The following is a 26,480-nucleotide window of genomic DNA, read 5'->3' as shown; positions in this document are numbered from 1 at the left end:
GGGGACGTAGGTAGGTGCAACGCTGATACCTTATCCTGTGCTTCTCTATAGGGAAAACATACACTGGTTTCACAGGAAAGACGTCTATAAATTACCCCAGGAGCATCAAAAGTGTCCATCATTGCCTGACTTTTTTCACTGGTCCAATTTCCCTCCTTCCTGCTTTGTTTGTTTTCCAAGACTTAATGGCTGCAAATGTTGCGTGAGGTGTTTGAAGCACCAAGTATCCAAACAAATTCGCTTGCCAGAGGCTTAGAGCTCTACAATCATTCATTTGTTATCTCATTATTCTTCATTTGATAATTTACCCAAAATAATACACGCTTAATTGTCAACCTTCTTAAGCATCTGAGAATCCTTGCCGTCCTTGGCAACATCCTCAACAAACTCTTGAGAAGAGTTCTTTTCTTCGTAAGACATAACACCGTGGTCATAGTGAATTCTGTTAAGCTCAGAGTGGTCTGGACACAACTCTGGACCCTTTCTGCCCACCAAGTACCATGGCAAGTTGAAAATCTCCTCCATACTCTCCAAAGAACGACCAGCAACCTCTGGAACAAAGAACCAGGCCCAGAAGAGAGAAATCACCAAAACACCAACGAAGAAGTAGAAGGCTCCGTATGGCTGCATGGAAATCATCATCTTTGGCAAGGCCTTAGAGTTACCGTACTGGTTAGCGAAATGCAAAACCATGACAGTAGACTGAGCGAAGGAACGAATGTTCAATGGGAAAATCTCAGAACCCAAAAGGTATTGAATGGAGTTGAAACCCATAGTCCAACCACATCCGGAAAGGAAAAGCGCAGACAAAGCACCCTTGGAAGCTCTAGCTTGAGAACCAGTCATGAGGTAGTCCTCGTCAGCAGCCTCAGGAACGACAGTAAGGAAAATGGCAAAGTAAAGCAAACAAATCATTTGAAGAGTGATACCCATGTACAAGGCGGTCTTTCTGCCCAAGAAATCGATAATAAAGAAAGCACACAAGTAGGCAGAGCAGAACTTGACCAAACCCAAAATGGCAGTCATCTTCATCTTTTCAACACCGGTAACACCAATAACAGCAAACAATTCAGGAGCATAGATAGTAACAGCGTTAGCACCAGACCATTGACCCAACAACTGGGCAGCAGCCACAACAAGGAAAAATCTGTATCTGTTAGACTTCTTGGTAACAAATTCCTTGACGACACTGAAGAAAGAGTTTTCAGCAACGGCAGCCTTTTCAACAGCAATTTGTTCGTTAATGTCACTGATTTCACCAACAATGTATGGGTGGTCAGGAGGAAGACGTCTCAACTTCGACAAAGATTTGATAGCTTTCTCAGGCTTACCAACCTTCAATAACCATCTTGGGGATTCCCAGGTAAAAGTGAAAGACATGATCATAATCAAACCAGCAAAGACAATCTTCAAACTGGTTGGAACAACCCATTGCATTCTCATGGTCTCGTCCATGTGCAAAGCAGTACCGTAATGGGTAAAGTAAGCCAACATAATACCCAAGTACACGGCACCAGCGAAAATACAACCACAAAGACCTCTAATCTGCTTTGGAGCAACTTCAGCCAAGTAGGTTGGGCCAATCGTCGTAGTCTGACCAATAGCCAAACCTTCAATAAATCTACCAGCGTAAAGCTGACCAACGTCATAAGAAGTAATCTGAATAATAACACCAACAATCCAAATAACACAAACCTCTCTTAAGGCATTCACACGGCCCAATTTGTCGACAGTGTACATGGCGATCATGGCACCAGCGACAGAACCAAGCTGGACCATCGAGGTGATGTTGGACTTCAAGTCAGCCAACTCGTTCGCAGATTTCGTCTCATCAGCCAAACCAAACTGTTTCTTGAAAGATGGCTGAGCAACACTACCAGAAATGGAACCTTCATCAAGACCACGAGCAGCACCCAATACACCAAACACAAACACTGAAAGGTAGAGGGTCCAGTTGTAGATCTCCTTAGGAGAGTCAGTGTCTTCAATTCTCCATCTGAATTTTTTCTTTTCTGGAACCGAATGTTCCGAAGTGACAATTTGGTTCTTTTCAATGTCCAGCACTGAAGAGCCAGAGTACTTGTTCTGTAAAGCAGTCATAGGTGATTACAAAAAAAAAGAAGAAGTGAAAGATCCGGCCTGGGGTCTTTGCTATTATATAGCCCAGGACGGAATTAGGCCATTCAGCCTATTTGCAGCGATACGAGATGATACCTTACACTTTTTTTTTATTACTATGGGGCGTCTACAGTGGGTGCAAAAAATTGCACATAGTGTATGCGACAATGAAGTCCGGGAGCGGTGGGGTACCAATGGTGCAGCAACAACGTAAGGGAACAAGTTCCCCACATTGACAAATAGAACAGCCCGCATCAAATACCCAATGTGGGCCTGCAGAGGAGGCTCCTGGTTTCTGGTTTACCTGCTGGGTACAGTTTTGTACTAGCGAACAACGATTCACCATAAGGCAACATTACTTGTATGTTGCTTTTTGTGATACATGCTGTTTCAATGGATAATCACGGTGGCCCGGTTATTGTATGGGTAAAGAGAGGAAAGGAAAATGGATGACCAAAGAGTAAACGCGTCGTGCTTAAGTGGATACAGTGGTGTGAGGTTGAGGAAGAGCCTGTGCTTGTGGAGGCAGGCAGCGTGGAGGAGGGGCAACCAAAAAAAAGGAAAAAAAGGAAAGTCGTGATAGACTTTTGGGTGTGTCCAGGATAGGAAGGGCTGATGGTTTACCGGGAAATTTTTACTCCACTATCCGCCCCTCTTGGGGCCCCCCTCATGAGGGACAAGAAGATTAGCTTTCCCCAAAAAAAAGGAAGATGGTCCGAGCTCGGGCGGTTGGAAAGCCCCTGAGAAAACGTTTTCCTATCAGTTGCAGATCAGCAACGAACGTAGAAAAAGGTGTTTCTGGGTGTTGATATATGAATAAGATTACGCTTTTTTCGCTTCTTGCAATTGGGAAAGTACCTATTGGCTGTGAAATGGATCTGGACAACGCCAAATTTCCGCTTTTCTCGCAGATTTCGAAACGAACAAGCATTGGTTAGCTCGTAGTGACTCCGGGGGAGGCTGACAAAATGGCAACAAGTCCCGGATAGTACAAGGTGCTTTTGGAAAAGCGACGAAAAGTCAATGGGCTGCCGCACGTACAATTGCAGCAACCTGTGGCTTGCCTGCCGGCCACGCATACTTGCCCCACTATGTCTCAATAACATAATGTGGTTGACCGCGGATTATGGGTTCTACTATTGGTCAGCTGGTTTGTATGGATGTCCAGATGCCGTGGTACCCCGTAAAGCACAAGAAAAAAAACCACTGAAAAAGCGTACAATCAAGTTTTTGTGTGGTAGCTTAAAGGCTGAAAGTGGGCCCGCGCGGGGTGCATTTTTTTGACAGACTGCGTGGGGGCACCAACCGAGAAGGCTCCTTCTAAACCCCCAAAGGGATAAAAAGAAAGAAAGAAAACATGTTATATCCTACTATTTCTTAAATCCACCATTATCTATTGCTTGCACTACTTAGATCCTCTTTGCCAGGCTTGCTGGGTCTTCTTGCTTGCTGGTTATGTTCCCATGGTTTAGATGCCTGCCTACTCAGAAGCTCATTCCTCTGGCTTCTTCTAAATCCACCACTTACTTTCAAGCGCCGCTGCATCGCCTGTTTTTTTTTTTCGCAACCGCATCCCTGGCTTTCTAAGACCGCTGCCGCCTCTATTAAAGCGCCGGGCATGTAAAAAAAGCACCCTCTTCCAGCTTCCTGTTCGGGTCGGCTTGAGGCTCACTCTCTCCTCGGTACCCACCTCCTCTGTTAACTCCCTGAAATCACCAAATCCGAGCGGGGGCCCTTATCTGATTAAACCCTAGCCCAATTTTTTTTCTTTTCTTTTCTACCTTGGTCCCGGAGGTTTCAGCCCTGCGGGGTTTCCATCCCAGTGTATGGTAACACGCCTTGTTAAACTTTAAACAAAGAAGTAATAGAACCGCAGCCACTTCGGCAAACTTCACATACTCCCATCGCCGCGGGGGCCCATGGAGGGACTCTATTGCATGAACAATGCAAAGTTACATTTGGGGTCCCGGAAGACTCATCGAAAAAAAAAAAAAAAAATTATGGTGGCATGTCTGCTTTGGAGCATGGTGGGGCGTCGGGAACGGCACCACTTCAGCCGAACTGCTTCTCATCCTGTCGGAACGCCTTCTTCTACGAAGTACCAGCAGACATGCAAAATGGGGTGGTGTGTTTCTCGCTAAACCTTGGGAAGAACGTTTGAAGGCGGCGATTGTGCACTTTCTTACCGTTTTTTTCTAAACGTTTGGAAGTTTTTCAACTGGTAGATCTGGTGAACGGCTGGGAGCTTTTGACAGAGCCAAGCTCTCATGGGGCTTCTGGTGTGCCTGCCAAGCTGGGCTTGTCGCTGTCATGACACACTGTCAGGCATTAATTTTTTCCCCAGTAAAAATTCTTGGTGGGGGATCGCTTTGCTTGGCAGATATTTTTGGCACTGCGGTGGTGATGTTTGAACGACTTGCCAACTCCAAACGAAGCGTCAGTACTATGACGACGGGGGGAAATTTTTCGATTTGCAGGATTTATCGGATTCCGTTTATGTCGTCCCGGGTTACCAATTCTGTTCTGGAGCTTCGTTTCATTGTTGGTGTTCAATTCCGTGGTATTTTCTTTTATGTATGTATTTTATGCCTTTTATTTTTATGGCATTCCTCGACCTTTCTTTGTTTCTAAATTACTTTCTACTTCTTCTAAACGCCTCATCCTTATCGTACTGTTGCTATTGCTCAGATTGCCCTGCAATCCCGGGACTTCGTAACGGGGTTGGCCCGGAACGGTCCGACATCTACAGTTGTTGGGAACCACTTCCCCCTTGGTATCAAGGGTTGCCCCACAGACTCTAATTACTTTCAAGCAACACAAGGCATTTTCCTTTCTCTACTTGATGAACTTTTCTTGTCTAGACTGAACTGTTTGGCGTGTGCTTTCTTGGGAACCCCCGGGGACTTCTGCGTCCCGGATTTGTATTCTACTTGGCAATCACCCCCCATTGGATATTGTGAAATTTATTGACTAATCTTGGAATCGTACCAGAAGTATCCCGATCTAGTGTATCTCCTCTTCTTTCTTGGGGTCTTTCAAGGATTCCTCGTCATCTTCTCTCCTGCCCAGGCTGGCATTTTCCACATTATGTTCTGACCCAGCTTTATCATCATACACCATCATGCCATTATCAAAATGCATCCTGCTGGTTTCTGAAAAATCAGGACAAAGCTTTGGTCCGTTTCTTCCAATCTGGTGCCATGGTAGGTTGAAGATATCGTCAATACTCTCCAAAGAGCGTCCTGCGACCTCTGGAACGAAGAACCATACCCAGAATAACGAAATCACCAAAACTCCTGAGAAGAAATAAAATGCACCGTATGGTTTCATTGCAATCATCATCTCTGGAAGTGCTTTGGAGTTACCGTATTGATTGGCAAAATGTAAAACCATTACCAAAGAGTTAGCGACAGAACGAATTCTCAAGGGAAAGATTTCAGATCCCATAAGGTACTGAAGGGCATTGAAACCAATAACCCAACCAGTACCCGAAAGGAAAATAGCTGCCACGGCACCTTGAGAAGCTCTTTTCTTTGACCCTTCAAGAGAATCTTCAATGTCTGGCACAATGTTTAAGAATATGGCATAGTATAATTCACAAATGAATTGAAGAGTGATTCCCACATACATGGAAGTCTTTCTTCCCAAGGCATCAATAATAAAAAATGCACCCAAATAAGCTGAAATAAATTTCACCACACCAGCAATGGCAGTCATTTTCAAAGTCTCGACTCCATGAACGCCGATCACTCCAAACAATTCAGGCGCATAAACAGTAACAGCATTAGAGCCAGACCATTGTCCAAGCAACTGAGCGGGAATTGCGATGACCAACAATCTGTATCTATTTGCCTTGACACGAACGAATTCCTTTACAATGAGAAGAGCGCTGTTGCCCTCTTGTGCTTCCTTTTCCATCAATAATTGTTCATTGATATCATTGATTTCACCAATAATGAGTGGATGGTCTTTAGGTAGCGCTCTGAGCTTACAAAGAGCCTCATAAGCCTTTTCATGTCTTCCAACCTTCATGAGCCATCTGGGAGATTCAATGCAAAACAAGAAAGTAAGGATCAACAACCCACCAGCAAAGATGATTTTTAGGGAGGTGGGAATGATCCATTGTTTCTGGGACGAGCCAGAAATGTGTAACGCAGTACCGTAGTTAGCAAAACACAGTAGCATAACACCGAGGTACACTGCTCCGGCAAAGATGCATCCACAAAGACCTCTGATCTGTTTGGGAGCAACTTCTGCCAAGTAGGTGGGCCCAATGGTGGTGGTCTGGCCCACAGCGAGACCTTCGATGATTCTTCCAGCGTATAATTGGCCAACATTGGATGAAGTGATTTGGATAATTACGCCAATAGCCCAGAGAACACAGACTTGTCTGAGAGCATTTACTCTACCCAAACGGTCAACTGTAACCACGGCAAGAAGGGCACCACCCACACAGCCTAACTGTACCATAGATGCAATGTTGGATTTTAAATCGGCAATTTCACCTTCACTCTTGGTGGGGTCATTAAAGCCGAATCTTTCTCTAAACGAAGGCAAGCTTATATTAGACCCAATATTACCTTCGTCAAGACCACGAGCAGCACCCAAAATGCCAAAAACCATCACCGATAAATATAATGCTTTGTTGTAAATTTCTTTAGGAGAATCATGGTCTTCCACTCTCCATCTGAACTTCCTTTTAGGTTTCTGTTGGTGCTTGGCAGACTCCATATCTGCCAGTAAGTGCTTAGAAGTATCTGGATCTGTAGTAAGCATAACTCAAAAGTACGGATCAAAGAGAAAGAAAAAAAAAAGTAAAATAAAAAATCTAGAGATTCCACAACGTTTATATTTAATTTAATAAACGGTGCTACCGGGCCTTTTCCACTACAAAAAAATCGCCTTGCCTTGCCTTGCCACTGACCCCACTTCCCCATCACTCTTCTAATTAATAATATGAGCACCTCTCCCAAAAAAAAAAAAAAGTACAGGCAGCATGACGTCTCGGAACAGTCTACCGGCGATGGACTTTTCGAACACAAAACCACGTTTTATACGTGGATGTGGGATACATTGCTGCAAGAAGATACATACGGTGTGCCGCTAAGCCTCTCGGCCCGGGTGACGAAGACAACAAGTTATGCGCGTTTGACAGGTTGACGTCTGTCAAAAAATGCGTGCCAAGCCAGCGACTACTTGGTTCCTGGAAGTCGCCAGTGGTGGACCCTTTGATGGAGAGCTACTAAAGGGTGGTACATTTCAAGAGCAACTGGAAATCGTGTTCCTTTTTTTTTTTGTTGACGCAAGGAGGTAATTTTCTAGGATGCACTTTTAGACTGTCGCTTCATGCAGAGTGGTTCTTATTAGCCATGCCTTCGAATGTCGGACATGGAAACCCAGAACCCGAACGAAATCCGGCAAAGCCTTGCTGAGCCGACACAGTATATGCTTTGCCGTAGGTAAGGCTCCCCACGGTTCTACGCCGGGCATTGCGGGGCACATACACTATGACTGAGCTTACTAACCTCTATGAGCTCCCTCTGGGAAGGGTACGAAGGGGGTTCAGGGTGCTGCTAGGGAAACAGCAATGCCACATTATCGTATCCCCTGCTCCTTATCGTAAGAGCATTGCCTTCTTTTTTATCAAAAAATACCGCAAACTGTTAGGGACCATGTCTTGAGCTTTGTGGTCTTTGTGAAAAGCAACGCGACTGTTCTGCCCCACTCCCTTAGGCTCCTTTAGGACCAACTAAGACACAACAATACGAAAATAGACTTTGCCGTACTTTTGAAAAAACACTACTTTCCATGTATTTCACGTTTTCCTTGACCTACAATACCTTAACCTCTGAACTGATGTCTGAGTAGGGCTTGAGAAAACCGTTGGTGCCCCGCCCCCACTTAAGCAAGCAGCGCGGAAGCGAAATGGAAGCGAAAAGCTGTCGCTGTCATGTTTGCACGATAAGCGATAACGGTATTGCTGCGCCAACTCATTGGTAGATGTGTTTTATCAAGACACAGCCTTATTTGTTTGCGCTTTAAGGATGTTATGAGATCTGGTAATTGGTAAGTTTTGTCTAAAAATAAAGTAGAAAATAGAAAAAAAAATATCGACAACTGCAGGACTCGAACCTGCGCGGGCAAAGCCCAAAAGATTTCTAATCTTTCTCCTTAACCACTCGGACAAGTTGCCTCTTTTGACTAGGTTAAAATTTGGGTCAAATTGGAACTTTGTTTTGGTAAAATCAAGGATATTGGGGATTTTTGGTATTTTATTTGGTTTATTAGTTTCTCAGGTTTATGAATTCAAATCTCAAATATAAAAATTACGATTTTTGAGCGAGATATGGCCCTTTTTCTGATTCCAAAACCATGTTTCGTGATGAAAAGATACATTTCTCCCAATATTTTCCTCTTTTTTGGTCAATTCCGAATTGCTTTGTTTTGAAAGGATTAGATTCTTCAAAACGTACTGCTTTATCACTACCCTCTGGTGGCTTTTAGGGAAGATACTAAACAGACAGAGACAGTCGAGTGATGCGATTAACTAGTCAATAATACCCATGAAAGGTCAAATTGTTGACATTCAAGCCATAAATATTAGTCTTTTATCTCGAGTATCTCCGCTGTATTATAATTAGCCGAAAAGGCTCTTCTTCTTATACATCGAAGTCTTGTCATACATAGGCCTTTATGATAATGAAATCAGCCATTAAAGCGTACCACTTACCTCTACAAAATGCATGGAATTTCAAATCCCAAAAGATCCTGTTATGGTTCGTAAGCCCTCAATCAACTACATGGTTATCTAACCCTGTCTTTTGTATTCAACCCTCAAAATGTAAACACAACCTTTCCTACCTCACCGCGTTCAAACCTCTCGTAATACTCCTTTGCCTCGTCTATCGATGGCTTTGCATCAATAAAATCTCCAAAATCCTCCTTTACCTTCTCAAATACATCCAATGATTCTCCAAACAATGACCAGGCATTGCATCTTCCAAAACTAACTGTCACACACTTTGCGTACGCTTCCAAACCGTTGAATGGAAGTGGTTCATGGCCCATACCAACCGAGCTGATGAAGCCACCTCTTCTGACACAGTCAAAAGCTGATTTCATGGACAGCTGGGCACCAACAATCTCCAAGATCGCATCAAAACCTAAACCACCAGTGTTCGTTTTGATGATTTCCTGTAACTTATCTGTCTCGGTCTTGAAGTTTACCGTATCGTGTGCGCCAAGTCTCTTAGCATGTTCCAACCGTTCCGGAATACCATCCACGACAACAACGTACTTGAACCCAAAATGTTTCAAGATTCGTACTGAACAAAGACCCACTGGGCCAGCACCAATCTGGAGAATGGTGATATCCTTTGTCTTAAAATTTGAAAGATGGTCCATAACCTTCTTCACTCCAAAGTAGCCTGTAACAAAGATATCAGCCATAAGCACGTAGATCGAGTCGTCGACTCCAGCATTGGCCTGTGGTTTCTTATGCAAAGTCGACTTTGCGTACGGAACGAGCACATACTCGGCTTGACCGCCATCCAAACCAATCTTACCAAAAGTGTTGGTCTTATCGCATGTACCTGAGTAACCGTTCTGACAGTACCAGCATTCTCCACACTGGATCGTGAAGCACGAAATCACGTCATCACCCACAGCAAAGAACAGGTCGTCAATTGCGTCGCCCTTCTCCACAACAGTGGCAATAAACTCGTGGCCCATAGTAACACCATCCTTCAGTGGGATATGGCCTCGATAATAGTGGAGATCAGATCCACAAAGAGCAGAATATTTCACTTTCACGACAGCATCTGTGGGGGAGGTAATATGAGGAATTGGCTTATCAATGGTCTCGACAAGGTATGGCTGTTTGAAAACGGCCGCTTTCATGGTGGGAGGATGAATGTGGGGATTGGAAAATGAGGCGATCGGTCGAATATATATCATTATCCACGCTTATCCCCGGCACAGTAGCGGGTATAGACAGGCCCAGTGCATTTGGCGCACAGTGAGATGCTGCCTTCCTAATCAGGCAATGGTATAGGATTTCCCCAGGATTTCATGGAATCAGCCCTTTACATTATCATCTCTGTACCGTTGTGCCAGACGATTTTGCCAACGCCGGTGATAATTGTGATCATACCGTTGAACCTGGAGAAAAGCTGCATCATGTAGTAAATGAGAACATTGAATGAGATCATCTGCCCTGCAAACCCGTAGACGAGGTACAAGAGCACCACTAAAATGGTCAACACCGGTGAGGGCAATCTGTCGAATATAGGAAAATGAAGTGCAATAACATCACTGAACCGGAAGATCAATGAGTTTCTATCAATGACACACGTTTTGGATGCGTCTTCTGCCTTGGTGCACTGTATTCTAACAGTACTGGAAACCATGTCGCGTAATATCATGGTCCACAAATTCCAATCAAAGACGTTCCCATCATTGATCGGTAGGGTATCTAGCCAGTTGGACGTGCCGTTACGCGGCTGCAAAAGGGCCTGAGTATCCCTAAACACGTACGTTTCAATATCCACAAAGAAGTTAGGTGAAAAAGTCACCATCGAACTGTAAATCAAAACAGCCTGAAGGATATCTCTGAGCCATTGGAACACAGCAATACCGTAGACAAAGAGCCTGCTTAGTCTCACGGCGGCTGCTGAGATCGCTAGGAACAACCGCATGCTTGATCTGACCAAATCAGCGGGTCTATGACGCTGCCATAGAAGCGAATAGTTGACGTTCGGAAGCGGAAAGAACCCAAAAAGCCAGTAAAGCTTCACTATACGCTCGTTCCTCTGCTGTTGGAACATTCTAACGAAATCAGCTGTGGTTCGAAGGTTATGCATCCGGGCCATCCTTCTAAGCTCAGCACGCTGGGACCGCGTAAACACATCCATGAGATCGATATCTAGGTCCCTAAAGATATCAAAAGCTTCTATATCCTCATCAGAATCAGACTCCATGGTGAAGGTTCAGTGTACCTGAAAGTGTGGAACCGTTGAGGTTGAAACAAGAGCATGAGACACTGCAAATCGGGTCACGTGCGGTCACTGCCAATTGCTAGGAGTCATTGCAAGTTCTTCAGAAGAAGCTGTGGGGAAGAGAGTGGGAGGTATGAGGTACTGAAAGGTCTCTGAATCTCCTTTCGGTGAAATCTGTTTGTTTCTGTGGAGTGGGCTTCTTTGGTGGTGTCTGGTTGGACCGCGTAGTTCCGAGACGTCCCGAAATACTATACTAAAGAAGAGAATGTCTACTTACTTATAAAAACAGTTATAAAACACTTCGTACCTTTTATTTCACTCTATTAATTCCAATTGCCACGGTTGATGTATTTTGTTCGAGATTCGACCGTTTGGGATGCTATACCTTCTGTGCGTAATGGCTGCAAAACTAACCACTACACTTGGTTCACCACATGTCCAGCTCCAGCCCATTGCAAAACATCTTTGGACCATTCAGGGACAAACTCATGCTGACTTAGATGCTCACCTGCCCACAACTGAACCAACTGTTTGCTTAAATTGTACTGCTCCTCGATTGTAGGAGTCAGAAGCTTGATCTGAGGACGCAACTCTGGAGAAACATGGAAGTCTGCGGTGCTAACCAATTTCGTTTGGTTCGGCAAATACTCTCCAAGCATGTAGATACATGGTGTTTTGCCATCTGGTGAATATTCGTAGATAGACGGACTCAAGAAAGGAGTCTCGTATTGGTCAAAACTGATAAACCCATCACTTTCATTGACACTATCATAAATGGCATTAACAAACTGGTGAAGCATATAAAGTGTTTGCTCCAGGTTTTTGTAATGTGGCCATGGGGAGAGTATTGCTCCAGAGCAGCCCTGACCAACGCTTTCTTCTTCCTTGCATTTCTTGACAGGTTGAAAGTCTGGAGCAATTGGAATATACTCCCTGTAATCAATAGTCTTGATTCTTCTCAAGGAATACAGACCATCACTAGAGTTGCTTCTTCTCGATTGAGGTCTTACTGAAGACGTGATTGAACCTTCTGACTTGGGCCTTCTGGATAAAGTTCCTCGTCTTCCAAGAAGTGAGCCACTGGGCCGTTTACCTGCTCTGTTTGAAGCGGGAACAAAGTTTCCAGCATAGTAGACCCAGTTCCGGGCATGAAGAAAGAGCCATAGAGTTTTGGCGTGAATCCCTCCAGCCAAACCAAGCACCCAGATAATCCTATCGTATAACCGATACAAGTGTGGATCGTCAAGTGGATGGTTCGCTGCTGCTAAGATATACAGCCTGGCTGCCTCAAAGCATTCAGTGGGACTATAGCGTTTGGCTGTTATTTCCTGGCCTGATTCAAGAGCTATCAGTACCCTGACTCCATTGTTTGCAGCCAATTGTCTCCGAAGATGGCCACAGCACAGAAAAACTTGTGATTTTCTCAAGGACAGTGAATAATCCATCATGGAAGCTCTCTGTGACAATAGAGGGTTCTTGTAGCCATACTCTTTACTCAGTAAAGAAAGGGTTTCCAATTGGATTAACGTCAGACAACTCGTTTCTCCACTTTCTATCTCAGAAGCCCAGAATGAAGCTTCGTCTATATCTAAGCCAGCATCTGGATGGACAAGCCGTGTATAGATTCGTTCAAGAGTTCCAGGGTTTGCTTGGATACCTCGTTCAATACAGTTTGCCATGATGATAGCCATGGTAGTTACATCTCTAGGAGTAACACCAATTATTCCACTAGGAAGCGAATGATGGCGAACCAGGTCGACCGCTGCAAAATAACGAGGGATCCACAGAAACGCCGTCAGGTAATCGCCCGTAATGAAATTAATTACCGCCGCCGCTGCCCTGGCAGAAGCAATTTGAACAACCCCCGACAACTCCTGATTCTCTCCCAGAAACCCAGGCCCTGCAAGCAGAATCAACTTCTCCATGGCAGATCTGCTTCTCTTGAACTGGTTGATGATGGCATTCTGCAGAACATACCAAGGCCCAAACTCGTCAATAGCTGGAAAGATCTTACTAGGGCAAGCCACAAGATCCGCTACCCTTTTGCTATTGTCGTAGTCTCTTTTCACCGCCGCTGAAAAGCAGTCAAGCGGAGTAAACCCGCCAGCCTCCTCATACTTCAACACCTGTTCGTACATCGATAGGTAAGGTGGCGGGCTAAAGAAGACTCCTTCCAAGCGGGGCACATATTCAATAGCTTCTTCTTGGAGAATTCCGTTCTCCACCTGGGCAGCGAACTCGGCCAGTCTCCCGCCATTCTCTTCTAGACATCTGTACAAGGCGTACAAGTATAGTTTACGGTCAGAAGGCAGCTCAGCAGAGTCGGCCAATTGGACCATAAAATGAACAGCGCCCTTTGGTCTGCCCAATCTGGCAAGAGACGATGCCAAGGCAACGTTGGCCATGGGGGAGAGGGATTCAGGAGAACTGTTCAAGAAGAGCACGAGAACACGGTAGTGGTTATCTTTATAGAAGTGGTGTAAGATATCCGTGGAGTTTGAGAAGTCGAAGGTCTCATTTAGAGGTTCTTCGAACCTTACAGGTCGAACTGGAAATGTGTAGACCATGAAAGCTTAATCGTGGAGAAAGAAGAAATGGTTGCAAAAAGAGGCATAGTGCGAAGCGATCAAGAGGCTTAACTGTGGTACAGACCGGGCGACCCACGGCGTAGAAGGTCCAGAACGGGTGCCTTTACGATGAAAGTAATAGGAAGAGGAAATAAAAAGCTCTAGTTTAGGGAGTGACCAAGTGGATATGGTCTAGTGGTGCCTCAGGTGAGGCAGTCGGTGAGACATGGGCCGAGTTTGAAGACGCGTTGCGGGCCGAACCGGAAACGGACCCAGCATACCAATATAAGGTTATAGTTCACCGAAGGTTCTTTGGGGCCCGGAGGCTTTACAGAATGGTGTCATGGAGCCAAGTGGTTTGGTGATCAGCAGAGTAAGGTTTCGCAGCCATGCGATTTGCTGCAGCCGAGGATCTAGGATCTGAGAAGGATCAGGGCAGGTTTCGGGACCGAAGGGACCGTAGGGAGACAGTCAAAGGCGGGATATTGGTGGAAGAAATGGAAAAATGATACGGATGAAATGGTGATAGAAAGAAAAGAGAAGAATATAGGAAAAGAAGGAAATGGCTTCCTGGCCCGGGCTGCTGGTACCCAGCAGCGTAAGCGAGCCAACATGTCCACCCACCATTTAACTAATACGGAAAAAACGTATCCAGAACAGCAATGTAATCTACGTTTGCAGCAATCACTCATAAAAAGAAAAGAGACAAAACCCACCAAAAAATATTCATCTTAAGCAACACCACATCCAGCGCAGGGACCTCTAAAGGTGAAACCGTGTTTTTTCCCTCACTACGCTAGCCACATTTGCTCGCCTCGCGACGCGGTACGGGCACTTTTATCCCAGGCTTTTTTGGCCGCAAACCAGTGGGAAGTGGCTGGGGCGAGTGATGTAGGTAATGTAATGAAACGAGCGAACGAAGCCTGTAAAAAGGAAAGTGTCGGTGGGAAAAAGAGGGTGGAGGAAGTAGAAAGGGAAGTCAGGAAGATGAAATTAGTGAAGAAAAAGTCTGAAAGACGTTAGTAGAAGAAAAAGTCAAGAAGACGAAGTCCAGTTAGTGGAAGTGAAAAAGTCAAGAAGACTTCGTCTTCTTTCCTTTTCCTTTTTCCTTTTTTTTTTGGGGCCCGCAGCTGCCGCTGCTGCCGCCTGCCGCCCTGCCCACCTCGCTCACTGGGCCACCCTTTTGGGAATAATTACCTTTGCGCGTCCCTCCCCCCTGCTACCAATTTCTGGTGCGCCCCATTTATAGTTTTTTGCTAGTACATATATATATATCTATACGGCACTGCGACTTTCTTTTACTACTGCCATTTTCCATGTTAAATAAGAAAACGTTGACGTTGAAGATGAACAAGTCGCTTTGCGACGACTCCGCTCCCTTGACTCCGGTCGACCAGACACTAAGGACTCCCGTGGACCCGCCAAACCACCAGTCCTACTTCCCCAACGGCTCCTTCTATACCCATCCTAGCCATGCTGAATCTGATGATATCCTTACTGACGTGGACGAGCCGCCTTCCACGGGCCGCCTGTTGAAAAACTACTCCCTTACGTTTACCCCGGTGTTTGACCAGCTCGTGCTAAGTATCTACCTGGAAATCTTGCTGCTCCCGACAACGACGCCCTTTCTGGGCTCTGTGCCTCCGCTGGGCCTTGTATCCCGTGTGGCCAACGAAACCATGCTTAGTCTTCTAAAAAACGCGTCAGACTCTCCTGTTTATGATACCCAATGTGTGCTTAGCCCAGATTTCCTCAAGAACCACTCATACCAGCCTATCATCTTGCAACTCATTCGTAAACGGTTCATTGACTTGTGTTCGGCCCAGAAACTGTCCTCCTCCCAGCCTGTCAATCTCCCGGCTTGTACATCGGTCCAGGTTCCTGCTCCAACTGGCTCCTCTTGGAATAACCCTAATCCCTCCAACGGTGCCAATAGCATATATACCGCTCCTGGCATGCGCCAGCTGTCTATCCTGAACTTGCTGTTGAACGAGCAGAATGTGGCTTCTTACCAGCAGCAACCTACCCTGGTGGCTCAGGCTGCTGCCCTCTCAAGGCTGCGCTCGTCATCCTTGAACTTGAGAAAGCATTCCCTTACTAGAAATAATTCTTACAATGGTTCGAACTGGTTGCATGTTGGAAACTTGCTGAATATCCGCCCAAACGCCAACTTGGGCATGCATTCGGACCAGGCCAATTCCACAGACTCTCTCCAGCTGATGCACGATTTTGTGCCTAGAGCATTCATTCAGCGTAATCCGCTGTCTCTGCATCAAAATCAAAACGCTGGGCTAGGTCCTGCTCCTGGTGGGTTCAACGCCATGATGCTAGATTACCAGACGCCGCCTAGCTCTTCAAAAAGCTCCTTTTCTCTGGGAAGTACGCCAAACAATTCGTACTCAAATAGCTACGGCAACAACTTGCAACCCACTCCAGGCTCTGCAGGTTCTGGCTCCGAGATGGACGAAACTGACCTGGAACCACTGCGTTCTCGCTCTTCCAGTCGTGGCAACGGCCTCAACGGTTCGTTCCCTCGTCCTCTCACCATCAACACGGACTCGTGCAATTTCCTTCAAAACATGAACATGCATATCCCCGGTGGATATTCTGGTCCTGGCCAGAATTTCTTTGGAAATGGCGAGGCTCTCAACTCGCCATTCCTCTCGGCCACTACGCCATCTGAAGAGCATGGCTACTTTGTGGGCCACCCTCTGTCCAACGGAATCGGAAGCACACTGCCTAGCACTGGCGGCTTACGCGGTGGGCCATTGATTCCAGAGAGTCCCGTTAAGGAGCCTGCCATGGCTAATGGCAACAACAAAATCAATTTGCCAGGACAGTTCAGTCTTAGTGAAAAGAAGCGCGATTCCTTGAAGATGAAGAGAGGTATTCACTGATTGTGAATCTTGTACATTTACTCCGAAAAAATCAAAAAAGAAGAACGTTATAGATGTTTGTATTACATGTAAGATTAGACGCCAATTTAATTGTAAGTTTTGTAGTGATAAGAATAGGTAGGTCTTATACGTTGGATTTGGTGAAAAGTAAGACGCGTCCATGAGTTTTTAAGTTGGCTGCGAAATCTACAAAACGAAGAGAAATATGAATAGAACATTAAAAATACAAATTTTGTGATTTTGTAAAGTAAACAAAAGAATCACAACTATGGCGTTTTTGAGCTTGCTTGGATGGTAGAATTCTTAGACTTCTCCTTGTTTAGACTCTTTTTGGACAATATATGTCGATGCGACTATGAATGGTACGTACTTGCTATGAGCTGTCGAAGAAGACAAATATCCAGGCAAAAAGATAAAAAAAAGAAGAACAATATGTTAAGTTCAGTAGAATCTAAGTCAAAACCAATCTTAAGTTTTATCATTACCCACACCTTAGTGATCCTTCTTACACATCTGGAGCCCACTAGCAGCATATTATGCAACTACAAGATAATGGCTGCGAAAGGGTCCATCTAAGACACACCAGCCACAACCACCAAACCTCCATCACCAACCCAAAGCAAAAAACTCTCTTTTTAGTGGCCCTCTTGACGAAACAACTTAAGAATTCAGTCCATATAAGAACTTGGTTATCGTCCAGATCATAGTACCTCTTAGTACCTCCATAGTACCAACCGCCTCTCGAGAGACCACTTGAACATCCATAACCATGGATATCCCAACCAAGACCAAATTAACCCCCAGACACTTTCCACAACCATATCTAGGCCTCTATTAAAAGCTATTGTTCTCTTCTCCCACGTTGTACTGCCAACTACATCTACCGCACTGCACCCCACAGAGCCATTCATCGCACAGATTATTAAGCTTACCAGAGCAAGACATTGAAAAGCTACGCCCATCTCCCACGTTAATCTCCAAGTCTTGCCATTCCAAAGCAGTATCCAAAGTGTCAGAAGATAACACACGATCTTTGCGTCCATGCGGCATGGGAAGAACCTTGAAATTCAGAGTGCCAAAGCAGGTGCTAAGGCGTCCCCAGGCGCTCGTCACGTCTGATAGAGCAGCAACGCTACCGTTGTTGTTTGATATTCGGAAGGAGACGAACCTTTATGAGCCAGAGACGCCGCCGCCCGGGGTGTTTAGGGTGTTGGAGAAGTTTGGCAGACCTTCAACTTCCCTACTACACATCCCTCGAAACCTACAACCTGACCCATTTACCTACTTTTGCACAGAAAATCTGGCTGACGAGTCATATGTCACGGAACCTCGACTACTGGTTACAAAGCTCTTGACAGATGCCTGGTGTGAGCTTCAATTGTTCTACGATGTGTACGCTGGGCTGCACCGGAAGCAATTGACAGGCCGTTTGGCAGAGGGTATATCATACCACGATAAGCTAGAAAGCGAAGAGCATGAAGTTGCCGATATGTCAGCTACAGTGGAAAAGTTGGGTGAAGTGGCAGCTTCCCATACCAAGGAAGACGCGTTATACTTGGGCAGAAACGAACTGCTGGCGGCCTGGTGCAAGAACATGGCAGAACACGCTATTAAGCGAGGCATATCCTTGGCCCATACACGGCATTCCCGAGAGCTAATGGTCCACGGGTACATTGACTTGGAGACAGGTAAGTTGATCGAAAAGACAGAGGATCTACATAAGGGCGTGTTGGTGAATGGAATAGCCGACATTGTTCAGTTTGAGCCTAAAGACAAAGCAACGGATCTCCCAGAAGTGGCGTCTGATACGACAGAGGCACCTGAGCTTCGATCGATTACGTTAGCTTCACCAGTGTTGGACTTGAAGCGTGAAATTCCAGAAGCAAAGAGGGAACTACAACGAGACATTGACCAGAAGATGCTTCAAATTATAGACGTTAAAACGAGAGGAGTGAAGAGTCTTCCAAAACCCGTTCTGCAACTCAAAGCAGCAAAAATTCAATGCATGTACTATACTAGGTTCATTCATAACTTGGCGAAAGACGTGGATTTTGCATACGCTAGTTACCAAGAGAACGCCAAACGTCGAAACATCGACGCTGACTCTGATATTGGAGAAGCTCACGCGGCAATTCTACTTCTAGAGAATTTTGAAGCTCTTGCATTAGACTTTATCCGATTAGCCAAAGGTGAGACAATTGGCTTTGAAAGCCACGATGCCGTCATGAAAGAGAAGTATAGGGAAGTCGATGCAGAGAAGGTCAATTACAGTTTCTCCCGATTCATCCCTGAAGAAGAGTTCAAAGACCTTTTAGCGAAAGTTTACGGAGACAAGCTTGCAAGTTCATCGGTGGATATCTCAGCACTTTTCAAGCCATGGCGGTATCCCCTAACGCCACGATACTTCATGGCACGAGCAGCTCAAATCTTAAATACCCTTGAACGGTACAGATCAGCTACAGTGGGTGTGGACTACCACCACGCCAAGTCGTCGACGTTCATCGGGTCTAAAGTGTACCCGTACAGCGTGAAGGAGCACAACAAGGCCATGCGAGATGCAGCCAACTTCTGGACCGGGAAAAGACTACCCAGGGAAGCGGATCTCAAGTTCAAGTGCCAAAACTGCGAGTTCAAGAGTCGGTGTCCGGCGGTGAACAAACCATCAAAAGAATCGATTGGCGCATTGATATACCATGATCTACTAGATTAAGAGATGTCCAACGCTATCAAAGGTGATACCACACTGGATCTATGGCATCACCTCTGCAAGCATCCTGGCTAATTAAAACCTCGATATCTGGGATTCGTTTACCACGTATACCTAGAAACGTCATACAAATGGAGATAAAGTCCCAATTATCGAAGAAAAAGAGAGATGAGGTTTGGAAAAAAAAAAGGTGAAAAGTGGGTGAGCCCGCGCTGGACCGAGCCGCAGAAAAAAAAAAAAAAAGCTGGAAAAAATGGTAGCATTCTTTCCTGGCGGGTGGATCCAGAACAGACGTGCAGCATACCGAGCGATCCGAGGGAAAGCAAAAAAACAGCACAGCACAGCGCAGGACAGGCAGGACAGGAACGAAAAGTACCTAAGGAATGAAAGAACCGTGAAGCGGAAAGAATGGGTAATTGAGCAAATCAGGGGTAGCCAGATCCGGTTGGAGGGTTCGAAAAAATAAAACCCCTAAAAATATACAGCTACCCGGTGGAACCCGATTGGTATAAGGAAGGTTCAGTGAGGGCTGGGGCTGGGCTTGGGGCTGGAGTGCATCTTTGTGGCAGTGGTTTCCTAAATATCCCATGTCGATTGCAACAGCTCTCGAGGTGACGGAAAAGCGGATACCGTGCATGCCGAGCAGGTTGAGGCAGCGGGTGAAAATGACATATGATTGGACGAAGGGAATTGATTGAAAGGCTAAAATTTCTATGGGAAAGCCAAAAGTTTACAAGTTTGCAGCCCTTGGCAGAGTGGGTTCCTGGAAAGCTCGTGCCATTCAAGAAAGCAGCCTCGCGGGTGCAAGAAACAGAGAAATTGCAGCAAAACCCGAGTTTCGGTGAGAAAAGTGCGACGCAAGGAGAGAGCCGGAAAGTGGTGGAAAATAACACCTTGTCACGAACACGAACGCCAGGGCAATTGCCGAAAATGCCAGTTGCCAGGTGCCTTTCGACAGTGACCAGAACCCCAGACAAAAGCCAAGCAGTGAGGCAGCACGAGACAGGACAATCTTTCCAGTGGGCCCAGTAAACCCAATGGATTACTTCCTACGATCACAAAACATCATTGCCTTGCTGCTTATCCCTGGCCCTATCATTTGCATCTTTTGCAGCCAATTTAGGGCTCGCCCGAAAGTCGCAAAGCTTATGGGGCCTGTGATTTTGTGCGGGTGAAGTTATCGACAAACCGACCCACCTGGCACTCTTGGTACGCTTTTTGTGTACCTGCACGGCACCCGCGAACCACAAACGAAGCGTGGGGCCCGTTTCTCATTCGCCAACTCCGAAATCTGGGGTCGACTAACCTGGGGGGGTCCCCACTGGGACGAAGTAACTAAACGGGTGGGGGAGCGTGACAGATAAGGTTTTTGCGGGTGGGACAACAAAAATGTGAATTGTTCTTTTTTTTTTTTCCTTTTCCTTGTTTGGTTCCCTTGGTTTACTTGCAATCACAACCTCACCCTGGTGTGGGTCTGTCCGAGGATATTCTCTAGGGAACGTTGCAAGAGGCATTTTCATTGGTTGCAAGAAAGCGTCCCATTCGAAGCGGCCGCGCTTGTGTGCAGTACTCAAGCGGGTTTACGTAACCTGGGTGCGTTTTTCATACTTGCCGCTGCTTCATCCACACCTCAGATATATAAGACCTCACTTTGTCCCTGGACATTCTTCCGGTTCTTCTTTTTTTTTTTTTTTTTCTTTCCTGGTTATCTTTACATTAACTTATTATTTATCATGTCTCTCCGTTCCTTCCAACGTACCGCTTTGAAGAGAGCTTTGCAAACCAGAACCTACGCTTCTGAGCCAGTATGTGTCTTTTGCTACTGAACAGCAACATATCACCCACTTCCTGATACTAACCCCCTTTTAGACCTTGAAGGCTCGTTTCGCTGAGCTTTTGCCTGAGAAGGTTGAAGAAGTCAAGCAATTGAAGAAAGAGCACGGCAAAACCGTATGTATAAGAAAAAAAATTTGTCCCTCGGTTGTCCAGTGGTGATGATGCCGCACGAGAGAATACTCTCCCTTGCGGATGTAAACCACCGACAACATTGAAAATTTTCACATCAAAACTAACACACAGGTCATTGGTGAAGTCCTTTTGGAACAGGCATACGGTGGTATGCGTGGTATCAAGGGTCTTGTCTGGGAAGGTTCTGTCTTGGACCCAATTGAGGGTATCCGTTTCAGAGGTAGAACTATCCCAGACATCCAGAAGGAGTTGCCAAAGGGTCCAGGCGGTAACGAGCCTTTGCCTGAGGCTTTGTTCTGGTTGTTGTTGACCGGTGAGGTTCCAACCGACGCCCAGACCAAGGCTCTCTCTGAGGAGTTGGCTGCTAGATCTGCTTTGCCAAAGCACGTTGAGGAGTTGATCGACAGATCTCCATCCCACTTGCACCCAATGGCCCAGTTCTCCATTGCCGTGACTGCTTTGGAGTCTGAGTCTCAGTTCGCCAAGGCTTACGCTAAGGGTGTTCCAAAGTCTGAGTACTGGAAGTACACCTACGAGGACTCCATTGAGTTGTTGGCTAAGTTGCCAAACATTGCCGCCAGAATCTACAGAAACGTTTTCCACGACGGTAAGTTGGCTGGTGAGGTCTCCAAGGACTTGGACTACGGTGCCAACTTGGCCAACTTGCTTGGCTTTGGCGGCAACAGCGAGTTCGTTGAGTTGATGAGATTGTACTTGACCATCCACTCTGACCACGAGGGTGGTAACGTCTCTGCTCACACCACCCACTTGGTTGGTTCCGCTTTGTCCTCTCCATTCTTGTCTCTCTCTGCTGGTTTGAGCGGTTTGGCTGGTCCTTTGCACGGTAGAGCCAACCAGGAGGTCTTGGAATGGTTGTTCAAGTTGAAGGATGACTTGAAGGGCGACATCTCCAAGGAGTCTATCGAGAAGTACTTGTGGGACACCCTTAACTCTGGTAGAGTTGTTCCAGGTTACGGTCACGCTGTCTTGAGAAAGACTGACCCTCGTTACACTGCCCAGAGAGAGTTTGCCTTGAAGCACATGCCAGACTACGACTTGTTCAAGTTGGTGTCTAACATCTATGAGGTTGCTCCAGGTGTCTTGACCAAGCACGGTAAGACCAAGAACCCATGGCCAAATGTGGACTCCCACTCTGGTGTCTTGTTGCAGTACTACGGTTTGACTGAGGAGTCCTTCTACACTGTCTTGTTCGGTGTCTCTAGAGCCTTCGGTGTCTTGCCTCAATTGATCATTGACCGTGGTCTTGGTGCTCCAATTGAGAGACCAAAGTCCTTCTCCACTGAAAAGTACATTGAGTTGGCCAAGAACATTGGCAAGAACTAAACGCGCTGATGTGATGTTTCCTTGAAAATAGTTTCTTCAGCACTTGACGAACTTACATGATCTCTTGTCTTTTTATCACATCATGTCTTATTTATTAGTACATTTTCGATGTCATGTGTCTAACGTTTAAAAGATATATACTAAAGTTTTGCATTTTGTAGATTTTGCTAGTTCTGGCACGTGTGCTGAGTCACGAGACCAGATTTTTTTCAGATCTTGGGCTTCCTCTAAAGCTCATACTACCAAGTCAAAGAACCCCATGCTTCGACAAAGGCTGACTATGCTACGGTCCCAAAGGACTTTTAGTAGTACTAGTAGCCATTTCAGCTCATATTCAAAGTCCCTCTTACTACCCAAGACCGACTTTCTGCCTAGAATTCCCAAGGGACAAGATAGAGATGAACTTTTAAAACATTGTGGGAAGCAGCTCTACATTAGACAAGCTGAAAGGTCAGATACTCCCTCAGAGTTTACTCTACACGATGGACCTCCATACGCTAATGGTGATTTGCATTTGGGCCATGCTCTCAACAAGATTCTCAAGGACATAATCAACAGATTTGAATTGATCCATCGAGGCAAGAAGATCAACTACAAACCTGGATGGGACTGCCATGGTCTACCGATTGAAATGAAGGCTGTCAGTGGATTGACCGATCTCACTCCCGTGGAAATCAGAAAACTTTGCAGAGATTTAGCAGACAGCATGATAGACAAGCAGAGAGACCAGTTCCAGGACTTTGCAATCATGGCCAACTTTGATGATCCTTATGTAACCATGACACACGAATACGAGACGTCGCAGCTTAAGATCTTCCTTCGCTTGTTCGAAAATGGCCTTTTATCTAGACAACTTAAACCAGTTTGGTGGGGCTGCGAGACCCAGACAGCGTTAGCTGAGGCCGAATTGGAGTATAACCCAGAACATAAGTCTGTTGCAGTTTATGTGAAATACCCTATGGTGAAGTCAGACCTTTTTGCCGGCTACGATAAGGTGAGTCTTTTGATTTGGACTTCGACTCCATGGACGCTTCCTGCCAATAAAGCTATCTGCGTTCACAAGGATATTGAATATACCTTGATCAAGCATAAGGAGTCAGGCGAGGGAATTGTTGTTGCTAAGGACTTGGCTTCGTCAGTGTTGGCACTTAACGAGAACTACGAACTTGACGAACTGGTCTCTGTACGTGGTTCTGATTTGGAAGGTTTAAGATATACAACTCCTTCAAACCAGAACGACGAGCTGTATCCTATTGTTCATGGTGATCATGTTTCTTCTGGTGCCGGTACTGGTTTAGTTCACACAGCTCCAGCTCATGGTATGGAGGATTACCTCATTGGTAAGAAACATGCTCTCAAAATTGCTTCTGCTGTTGATGAAAAGGGTCTCTATATTGCCCTGAACATCCCTCAAGGGTACCAAGATCTTGCTGGTAAATATGCCAACGGCAAAAGCTCGATCTTCAAAGTTATTGAACGTCTCATTACTCATGAAATGATCTACAATGTCAACAAGCTGTATAAGCATTCTTATCCATACGATTGGAGATCGAAAACTCCTGTTGTTCAAAGGGCAACCCCTCAATGGTTCGTCAATGTTGAGAAGATCAAGGAAGCCGCATCAAACCTGTTGGATAATGTCGACTTTGTACCTGCTCTGGGCGTGAACAGACTCAAGGCATTCATTCAAAATAGAAACGAATGGTGCATTTCCAGACAAAGAGCTTGGGGTGCCCCATTACCAATCGTTTACCACAAAGACACCAAGGAACCTATTGAAGATGTCAACGTTCTTCGCCATACAGTGAACAAAATAACTGAATTCGGAACAGATGCGTGGTTTGAGGAAGAGTCAGATATTTCTCGCTGGTTACCATCTAATCTTGATGGTGCTCAGTACTTCAAGGGCAGAGATACCATGGATGTGTGGTTCGATTCGGGTACCTCTTGGTCTACGCTTTCTTCTGATTTGGAGGCATCTTGTGTGTCTGACAAACCCTTGGCTGATATTTACTTGGAAGGCAGTGATCAGCATAGAGGATGGTTCCAACTGTCTTTGCTTAATAAGGTCATTGCGTCGACGAGCGACGGTAAGAGTTTCAAGCCCGTGGCTCCGTACAAGAAGATTATCACCCACGGGTTTCTTCTAGACAAGAAGAACAAGAAGATGTCGAAATCTTTGGGTAATGTCATCTCCCCACAGCAAGTTATAGATGGTGGTGGAAAGCCACTTGTTCCAGCATTGGGTGTTGATGGTCTTCGTCTTTGGGTTGCTTCATCGACATACACTTCAGACGTTAATGTTAGTGTTGAAGTGTTCCAAAGGCTTTTGGAAAGTGTGAAGAAAAGTAGAGTTACATTCAAGTTTTTGCTTGGAAACCTTCACGACTTCACAGCGTCAGACCGCATTGAACTTGCCAACTTAAACAGCATAGATAAGTGGGTACTTTCTCGTTTGCATCATGTCCAAGAGAAGGTTCTTGGCCACTACAACACTCACAACTTTGCTGGAGTTGTGAGAGAGCTCAACTCGCATATCAGTGAACTCAGTGCATACTACTTTGATATCTCCAAGGATTGTCTTTACACCGATCACCAGAACTCCCACAGAAGGAGAAGTATTCAGACAGTTTTGGAGCAGATTTTGAAGCTGTACATTGGTCTTTGGAGTCCGATCCAACCGTTGATTGCCCAGGAGGCATGGCAGTTGTACTCCAAGCAGATGGACATTTCCGAAACATCACCTTTCATGGTGCCCTGGAGTTTCTTTGAAGTTCCCGAAGCTGCTCGTAATGCTGAAATCGAAAATGAAATCTCCGAATTGTGGAAAATCAGAGACGCCTTGTACAAAGAATTGGAGCAATTAAGAAAGGACGGCCATTACAAGAATAAACTAGAGGTGGAGATCTTCTTACAGCCCCAGGGAGAACAGGCAGCGTTACTTTTAAACAAACACCTGAAACTTCTAGACGACTACTTCCTTATTTCCAGAGCCACCGTGGGTGCCCCTACAACGTCAACTGAAGGACCTACCAGAAAACTCACAATTGGTGATTTCTGCAACGGCACTGTCCATGTCCAAGTACAACGTTCATCCTCCAGCAAATGCCCTCGTTGCTGGAAGTACATTGCCGAATCCGAAGAAACACTTTGCCAAAAGTGTTCAGACGTTGTTGGATAAATCTGGCGAACCCGAAATAGGGCGACTTTTTCATCTTGCCTGGGCCTGGCGCCGCGCCGTTTTCGCAGCCATTCTTTCACGATGGAGGTTTCGCAAAAAGCGGTTTTGCTAACATCGCAAAGTCAAAACAACGTGCCCGACAGGGAAATGTGTGCGGAGAAAACCCGTACACCAGCTTACCTCAGTAGTTCACACCACCGCCAACCATGGACTAACTTTGCCTAAATTGTCCAGAAATAGCATGTAAATAGAAGAGACAAATACAGAGCACAAATTGGTCGTTTTGGCTATTTTTCATCACTTTCCAATCCCTTTCCGTTCCAATACTGAAGCTCTTGCTGGAGCTGAGTGCTGGCGCCGTCCTGCACTTTCCAACCTCGCACCAGAGAAAAAAAACCAACACCAAAAAAGTAAAAACTTTCTCCCGCTCCAGTCACACATACAAAAAGGTTCACTGATTGTACGAGCCACGCTTCGAATTTCGGCGTAAGATTGAAAACTCGCTCGAAAAGTGGGGCCGAATTTCCCTTGTACTTGTTTTTCCGTCCGTTTCCCGCCCCCTGGTGCCCTAAACACGTGTACCTTCTGAGTTGGTTTTTTGTCCTTGGCCCATCTACAGAGAACCCACCTTCCCTCCGCGCCAGAACGTCTCCCATCGTTTTGCTGTGGACTCCGAATTTGCACCCAACCTGAGGAACTGGA

General features: G+C 45.8%; 9 protein-coding genes and 1 non-coding gene across 10 annotated transcripts; 4 read left to right on the top strand and 6 right to left on the bottom strand. All coding sequences in view use genetic code 12, as the record gives it.

Annotated features, from left to right (window-relative positions):
• Window positions 1-324: 324 nt before the first annotated feature.
• CXQ85_002032 (uncharacterized protein) lies at window positions 325-2,100 on the bottom strand (the record flags this gene model as incomplete). The annotated part of the gene is made up of 1 exon (XM_025485722.1): window positions 325-2,100. The coding sequence occupies one exon, from the start codon at window positions 2,098-2,100 to the stop codon at window positions 325-327; it is 1,776 nt and encodes a 591-aa protein (XP_025341187.1).
• A 3,021-nt stretch (window positions 2,101-5,121) lies between these two features.
• On the bottom strand, window positions 5,122-6,894 carry CXQ85_002031 (uncharacterized protein; the record flags this gene model as incomplete). The annotated part of the gene is made up of 1 exon (XM_025485721.1): window positions 5,122-6,894. One exon carries the CDS (start codon window positions 6,892-6,894, stop codon window positions 5,122-5,124), a length of 1,773 nt encoding a protein of 590 aa, XP_025341186.1.
• A 1,335-nt stretch (window positions 6,895-8,229) lies between these two features.
• On the bottom strand, window positions 8,230-8,311 carry CXQ85_002030. The gene has a single exon. It is a non-coding gene; the product is annotated as a tRNA-Ser (tRNA).
• Window positions 8,312-8,952: 641 nt separating this feature from the next.
• Window positions 8,953-10,017, bottom strand: CXQ85_002029 (uncharacterized protein; the record flags this gene model as incomplete). The annotated part of the gene is made up of 1 exon (XM_025485720.1): window positions 8,953-10,017. The coding sequence occupies one exon, from the start codon at window positions 10,015-10,017 to the stop codon at window positions 8,953-8,955; it is 1,065 nt and encodes a 354-aa protein (XP_025341185.1).
• A 185-nt stretch (window positions 10,018-10,202) lies between these two features.
• CXQ85_002028 (uncharacterized protein) lies at window positions 10,203-11,096 on the bottom strand (the record flags this gene model as incomplete). Its single annotated transcript, XM_025485719.1, has 1 exon — window positions 10,203-11,096. One exon carries the CDS (start codon window positions 11,094-11,096, stop codon window positions 10,203-10,205), a length of 894 nt encoding a protein of 297 aa, XP_025341184.1.
• A 434-nt stretch (window positions 11,097-11,530) lies between these two features.
• On the bottom strand, window positions 11,531-13,519 carry CXQ85_002027 (uncharacterized protein; the record flags this gene model as incomplete). Its single annotated transcript, XM_025485718.1, has 1 exon — window positions 11,531-13,519. One exon carries the CDS (start codon window positions 13,517-13,519, stop codon window positions 11,531-11,533), a length of 1,989 nt encoding a protein of 662 aa, XP_025341183.1.
• Window positions 13,520-14,997: 1,478 nt separating this feature from the next.
• On the top strand, window positions 14,998-16,578 carry CXQ85_002026 (uncharacterized protein; the record flags this gene model as incomplete). Its single annotated transcript, XM_025485717.1, has 1 exon — window positions 14,998-16,578. One exon carries the CDS (start codon window positions 14,998-15,000, stop codon window positions 16,576-16,578), a length of 1,581 nt encoding a protein of 526 aa, XP_025341182.1.
• A 1,048-nt stretch (window positions 16,579-17,626) lies between these two features.
• On the top strand, window positions 17,627-19,288 carry DEM1 (Dem1p; the record flags this gene model as incomplete). Its single annotated transcript, XM_025485716.1, has 1 exon — window positions 17,627-19,288. The coding sequence occupies one exon, from the start codon at window positions 17,627-17,629 to the stop codon at window positions 19,286-19,288; it is 1,662 nt and encodes a 553-aa protein (XP_025341181.1).
• A 1,730-nt stretch (window positions 19,289-21,018) lies between these two features.
• CIT1 (citrate (Si)-synthase) lies at window positions 21,019-22,597 on the top strand (the record flags this gene model as incomplete). Its single annotated transcript, XM_025485715.1, has 3 exons — window positions 21,019-21,090; window positions 21,155-21,235; window positions 21,365-22,597. The coding sequence occupies 3 exons, from the start codon at window positions 21,019-21,021 to the stop codon at window positions 22,595-22,597; spliced, it is 1,386 nt and encodes a 461-aa protein (XP_025341180.1).
• A 259-nt stretch (window positions 22,598-22,856) lies between these two features.
• CXQ85_002023 (isoleucine--tRNA ligase) lies at window positions 22,857-25,778 on the top strand (the record flags this gene model as incomplete). Its single annotated transcript, XM_025485714.1, has 1 exon — window positions 22,857-25,778. One exon carries the CDS (start codon window positions 22,857-22,859, stop codon window positions 25,776-25,778), a length of 2,922 nt encoding a protein of 973 aa, XP_025341179.1.
• Window positions 25,779-26,480: the final 702 nt, after the last annotated feature.

The sequence above is a fragment of the Candidozyma haemuli genome (assembly GCF_002926055.2).
Source record: "Candidozyma haemuli strain B11899 chromosome Unknown C_2014730914, whole genome shotgun sequence".
NCBI classification, from domain to species: domain Eukaryota; kingdom Fungi; phylum Ascomycota; class Pichiomycetes; order Serinales; family Metschnikowiaceae; genus Candidozyma; species Candidozyma haemuli.
This window is presented reverse-complemented; position numbering and strand designations above follow the sequence as displayed.